Source organism: Brassica oleracea, chromosome C7, assembly GCF_000695525.1.
Source record: "Brassica oleracea var. oleracea cultivar TO1000 chromosome C7, BOL, whole genome shotgun sequence".
Taxonomy (NCBI): Eukaryota; Viridiplantae; Streptophyta; class Magnoliopsida; order Brassicales; family Brassicaceae; genus Brassica; species Brassica oleracea.
Window position 1 is genome coordinate 23,804,126 of NC_027754.1, and position 6,914 is coordinate 23,811,039.

A 6,914-nucleotide genomic window follows, 5' to 3' on the forward strand; every position below is an offset into this window, starting at 1 on the left:
ATTTAGGGTTTAGTGTTAGTAAAATTTAGTTTTTAATGTATGATTTAGGGTTTAAGATTTTCCAACGGTTTAGAGTTTATCCAAAGTTTAAGGTTTAACGTTTAGGGTTTAGGGTTTAGGATTTAGGGTATAGGGTTTAGTATTTTGCTGAAGATTTAACAATATTAATTAATTTATTTTTTGTAACTATTTTTATGTATTTTTATTATTTTATTTTAAAAATATAATCTAATTTGGATATTCAATTTTATTTTCTTTTTTAAAAAGTATCAAATATCAAATACTCAAACACTATTGGTTAGTGAACCTAGGTTCATCCTGAGAGGGTGAACCCAAGAATTTCTCATGGTAAATTGATGATGGTGGGTCTTTGATGCTGCTAGCAAAATTATATATACAAAATGTCAGTATCTATATTTGTACGAAGTTCAGACAAATATCCAATGAGTTATTCACATGTGGTGCTTAAAAGCTAAAAACATATTTATTGTCTTTGCCAAGACATAGACAATAATTTAAGTCATGGGATGTTGTTACATGCTAACATACATATATGTATCAGATTTCTTATCACCTTCAAGGATAAAAACAAGACATACTTGAACCAGAACCACCCTCTGTCTGGTCTCAAAACCCTTTCATTTCAAATCAAAATTTCACCAAAAGTTTAATTTTAAAGAATCAATTATGGAAAAAAACCAACCACTCTTCTTCTCTCTGCTTGGGTCTGTCTCTCAAAAGGTACAGTTGAGGTTTTCTTTCACATGTTCTACTAACCAAAACAAAAGAAATCAGATGTTTCAGGTTTTCATTTATTTCAACCACTCTCATGTCTTATCTTTCCAATCTTATCTCCCCGAAATTTAAAGAGGTCCAAATGTTTTCATAAGCAAACATTTGACATATCAGAGGATAGAGAGACTTTTTACTTGTCACTATTTACTGATGGTTGGTTTATCAGTCAATTCTAAAGTCTAAACCCCTATACTGCTTCATCTAGTGTTTGTTGATATTTCAAGGACAATGTACTCTTTACTTTAGATTTTTGAACTCTCTCTCTCTTTTCTAAATTTTACTTCAACATATTCAGCTAGCAAGGGCATAATCATGTATTGGATATTAGAATTTAATAGATAAGAGTTAGCTTTGGAACTAGCTTTTAAACACACAAAATGATCTTAAGATTTGACACATTCAATTTAATGAAAAGTACTAGCGAGGACTACTAAGCACATCTAGAAACATAGGGTTTATTGAAGGCAACCTCATTTGCTGCTCATGTACTCTTCTCCTCTTGAGCAGAGGCTCTGGAGATAAAGATGATGCTACCGAAGCAGCAGAGACATTCCAGGATCCATTTGAGCTGTCATCAATGTCGAATACACCGCTTGGACGATCCTGATCGAGCCAATTCATCATCCTCTTCTTGCTCGGATTGTGCTCCAACAATAGTTCATAGCATTCATTAACTTTCTCCTGTGAAGTTAAATGCTGTATCAGTTTTTTTGATCCACTAGCATTCTAGGACTTACTACAAAGTACATACCTGATTAACTTTGAGTAGAGTCATGAGCTGAGATTGGTATTCAACTTGTTCACATGGTTTCAAGCCCTTGATGACATGAATCATTATCGCAGTTGCTAACACAGAAGGGACGTAACTCATAAACCTCGTATCCGTAACAACGGAGATCAAAAGACGCTCGCAGTTGCTAAACAACTCCAGCTGCTGGTGACATTCAGAGCCTAATCTCCGGATAATGTGATCGAAGAACGAGATCGGAGTCACAGGGTGCATCCTCCACTGGAGTGTAGACAGAACCAAAAGCTCCATTCTTTGTATGGTTTTAGCTTCAAAGACGTATCTTGCTTCCTCCACCTAAAACAACAAACAAACAAATCAAAGGGAGGTTTCGTTAGAAGTTGACTTTTTCAAGAAACCACCATTATTAGAAAGAGAAGAAAGAAACTAACTTGGAGATGAATGAGCAAGGGGACATGGATCTCTTCAACTTTAGCAGCTAAAGACAAACAAGCCACAGCTACAAGCTGAGACATCCATGGCTTATCTGTCTGAAACTTAACACTCGTGATAAACCTATCGAAGTAGTTCACAGCAAGCAGAGCCGTCGATGAAGCGAACCCGTAATGAGATTTAACCCTGAAAACCCAGTTCAAAGCCTCTTTTCTTCGAGAAACCAGACACTCATCTAGTGTTTGGTAAGGGTGGTGATTCGTTTCGTTTTCCTTTGAGATTAGACTCTGCAACTCATCGTCGTCCCATGAAAACATATCCTTTAGTGGTAAAAACTGAAACTTTACGACATTGTCATCAATGCCCACAAGATCCTCCTCCACGAACGCACATTCTTCCTCGCAATAGAGCTCATCGAGGGCACAAAACGGTGCGTTTTGACCGATTTGTGATTCTTCTTGTTCTTTCTCCAAAGCCATCTTCTGAGAAGAACAGATTGCAGATGTCTCTGTTCATCCTGCCATTGGAGCTGGTTTCGTCGACAGATTCTAGAGTGAGAGAGAATGGAACAAAAAAAAAGAACAAGAGACCGGACAAAAGCCAAGAAAGCGAAGGGTTTTTAATTTTATCTTAACGCTTTGTCTTTTTTTTTTAATTTTGTTTTAATTTTCGTCTTCCTCTGTTTAGTAGTATGTATATTCGGGACGTATGGCGCGCGAGAACTTTTATTTAAATTTATAAAATCACAAATTATTTTAGAAAATATATAAATACAGAGAATCCCTGCTGCATTTATTTAATTTAAGAACATGCTCTAAATTTCTATATATATATATATTTTTAAAATGAAAATTTTGTTTGTCTAGAGAGGTATGTAAATTCTGAACATGTCAGGTAAAGTAGCAAGTTTTGTAAGATTCTATATACGGGGTCATTTTATTTGTATAAGATACACGTATTTTAGGAAACATATAGAGATCTTTTGATGTACATAAAGATTCGTAATATGAATCTAATTATTTTTGTTTATTATAAGAAAAATAAAAAAGAATCTAACTATTTTATTGGTCGTGGTATTTACTATAGTCACGTCCTTCTTGATACATACATAGCTTTGCAGATTCAGTGTGGTGATATTGTGGTCCATTGTACATAAGATTTAAAGCAGGAAAAAAGGAAAAAATCGTTCCATTGAAATGATCGATGTTTATTAAGATATCTTACAATACTAAAAGCCAAATATACTCAACATTTAGGGTGTCCACGTAGACATAAAAAATCAGTCAATCACAATTTGTTCTAGAACCATGTCATTTAAAACAAAATATGAAAAAAACTAAATCGATAATTGTAAGTATCTTTTGAGTTTCAATCACTTTATATTCGTTTGTTTTCATATTAATCCTAAAGACGCTGCGCTCTAACCAAAAACTCATCGTATCCCATCACAATCTCTATTTCTTCTTCTGCAAATTTTTCTGTATCCTTAGCAATTTGGATTGGATTAAGATTCCCAGAAGGATCCCCGGATCCTCACCCTAATCTAATCCACAATCTGATCTTTCCATGTTGAATCCTATCTCAACTTGCTTCCCCTTCATCCCAGTCATGGTATTTACGAATCCAAGTGGGCAATCCATGGAGGCACACTAGGATACTCAGCACGAGACTGCCGTTTTTTATCCGGTTTGATTCTCCCATAGTCATTTTCATTTTGATTACGGAACATTTGATGTCACTAATGTTATTGTCTCAGATGATCTTTATATTTGTAAAACATCTGAAAGCAGGCAATGAGTGGACCTTTTCCTTGAAAATGGGCGTTAGAACTTCAATAATAAGGTAACTTTCTTTCTATAATTGGTCACAGAAGAAACTTCAACATCAAATCACTTATATATATATATAGTTATGAAACAACATTTTATCGTGAAAAAAAAACCTCCAATTCATACTCTTTTTGGAAAAATGATATGGAATAAAAAACCCCGAGTGCCTCAATTTTTTCCTTATTTGTATACTCTCAGATAGGGAAACCTCTAATGTTTATGGTAACACTAAGCACTTGAAACATATATTACATATTTTTTTCCACTTCTCATACGATATGACTAACATCTCTCAATGATTTAGGTCTTTGGAAAATAAACTCTTTTGGATATGAAGGAACCGTGAATCAGTGCATTACTCCTCCCAAATATGTAAAATTAAATGATGAATATCTCACTAATGTTCTCCTCAAGATAAATGCCAAGGTGATGATGATCTCTTTGACTCAATAGTATCAGTTACAACTTTTACTTTTGTCATTTATGATATAACTTTCTTAATTTTCAAACATTTTCTGTATAGCTTGGTGTATTGAATTCAATGCTAGCTATTAAGTGGCGATGAGGAATCCCTTCGGTAATTGGGATGAATATGTCTAATGGTATAGTAAATATTTCAAGACGATTGGCAAAACTTTGTCTGTATGAGTACACAATCACATAGATTTGAAATTATTGATAATCTCTTTAACCGTGTGTCTTGGATAAAGATGATGATGATATGAGGTATAGTAAATATTTCAAGACGATTGGCAAAACTTTGTCTGTATGATAAAACTGTGAAAACGAAGTTTGATTACAAGACTAAAATGTTGTTTCTGAGGGAGCTCTTGCCTGGCTTTCAGTCTGTCAAGTTCTGCAGTGAAACCCCATCACATTGCCATATAAAGGCAGCATATATATAATATAGAGATTTTCTAAAAATAATTTAATACAGTTTTGTTAAATCAATTACAATAATAATAATAGGATGGTGTGAGTGGATTTCAGTTTAATCAAGTTCTTCGTAGTGAACTAGATCAGCTTATACAACTAAGGACTTGCAAATGATCCATAAATATAGCTTTGGTCAATACATCAATGGCACCAAAGTGTAAATATATTGGAAAATTAAAGGTAATCTAATTTTGTACTCTTAGTTTAATAGAGTTGATAAAGGTAAAATAAATACAAATTTAACTTATATATATTATTTAATAACTTTTATTTACAAGAAAAACATTTCTTTTTTTTTACCATAGACTACACATTTTACTTTGACAAAATAAGAAAAATCACCATTCGAACTGTTTTTGTATTCTAAACTTAGTTTTGGTAATTTAGCAAATTAATAGAAAGTATTTTATTACAAAAATGTTTAAATATATACAACATTCAATCAGAAAAAAGTATAGCATTTTTCAATATGATAATTCTGCAATATATTATATTCACATAACAAAACTAATTGCAATATTGTTAAATTAACTAACTGCGCGTAGCGCGGAAAACGACATAATTTTTTTAAAGGGTGATTACAAAATTTGTGCCTCTCTGGTTTATATGCTAAAAACTCGGATTTAATTCCCTAAAAGGGGAATAGCACTTAGCAAATCTTGTTTAATATATACTCTGTCATTTACAATATATTTGATTATAAGAAACTATGTTTTTAAAAAACGATGTTTTAAACTTTAACAACCGTTGTCAAAAAAAAATAATAATGGTGAAAATTCATTGAACTAGTCTAACAAAACTATATACTTAGAGGGTAGAACACGTAGTATTACTCCACAACTAGTCAACTAGTATCTTTCTAATCACTTGGAAGCAAATGTTTAGATTTACTTAGTCAAAAAAAAGTTTAGATTATATTGATATAATGACGCATGTATATTTAAATCACGAGAGGTAAAGATGCGAGGCCGTTGGTAACAAGCAGCGATGTGTGAATCTGTGAGATTATTGCAAAGTTCGATAGCGACTTCTCATTTCCAGCTTTCACATCTCTTATATTTTGCTTCTAATAAATGTCCCCACCTCTCTGCATTTCTGGTCGTGACTGTAAAACACTTATAGAGTAAAAAAAATTAGGTGGAACACATTTTACTCCTAATTACTCTACAAGTTTGCCAATCAAGTAAAAAAAGTATTTATATCTTTTCCTCTAGTTACTATTCAGATAGAGTAAAATGTATTCACCACTTTACTCTCTCACATATAAGAGTAACATATTTACTCCAATTTCTTCTCTTTCTCACTTTTATTTTTCTTCTCTTTTTGACCTATTTATTTTTCTCCTATTTACTCTAAAAATATCCAATCACACTCTATCTTTATCCTTTTATACGATGGAAGCTGGTAAACTAGTCAATGCAAAGTGTAAAAAAAAATGAAATTAATGTAATATTTTCAGTTAAAGGCATCAAATAATATAGTTTGATATGACCTCAATGGGGGAGATATGGTCAAAGAAAATATAGCAAGTAATGATGTCAAAGAAAATAGAAACTGATAAAAAATGTAAATAGAGTGTCAAGACGGGAATAAGCATTCCGGTACTATATGAACGTACTCATTATTTACATAATTCAATGTCATTAACACTAATCTAAGTTCAAGTACTCATTTATGATTCAATGCTTCAATATCTATAAATCATGTTGTATGGAACTGAAATTATAAGTAATAAAGATGTGTCAGAGTATTGAAAACTGTTGATCATAAAGCAAAGATGAGTAAACTTAATAATGTAAATTGTAGTAAATGTAAAATGAGTTTGTTTGGTGAGTGGAGTATTATGCCCACATATTATGCACTATTATTTCTTTATTTAGTTAGTGTATGGGAGCCTCTCCTTAGTGCAAGGGAGTCTCTCCTTAGTGCAAGGGAGCCTCATTTAGTGCATGGGAGTCTCTTTGTTTTTGGCTCCCCATTTGATGTATATATAGGCACTCTTGATACATGAAACAAGTAAGCAATTCAATTTCTCCTTTCTCATTATCTTTCAAGAAAGTCTCTCATTATTTTCTATGTTCTTCATTTAATTTCTCTTATCTTTCTTAATTCTCATAAAATCTTATGGTATCAGAGCGACAAGCTCTTGAACCCTAAGTCTTCCGCAATCTTTC

General features: G+C 32.6%; 1 protein-coding gene across 1 annotated transcript; it reads right to left on the reverse strand.

The window, feature by feature from the left end:
• Positions 1-1,105: 1,105 nt before the first annotated feature.
• Positions 1,106-2,594, reverse strand: LOC106306035 (cyclin-D3-2). The gene is made up of 3 exons (XM_013742486.1): positions 1,975-2,594; positions 1,547-1,879; positions 1,106-1,476 (listed from the first exon to the last, which is right to left on the reverse strand). The coding sequence occupies exons 1-3, from the start codon at positions 2,452-2,454 to the stop codon at positions 1,213-1,215; spliced, it is 1,077 nt and encodes a 358-aa protein (XP_013597940.1). The 5' UTR covers positions 2,455-2,594; the 3' UTR covers positions 1,106-1,212.
• Between the last annotated feature and the right edge of the window lie 4,320 nt (positions 2,595-6,914).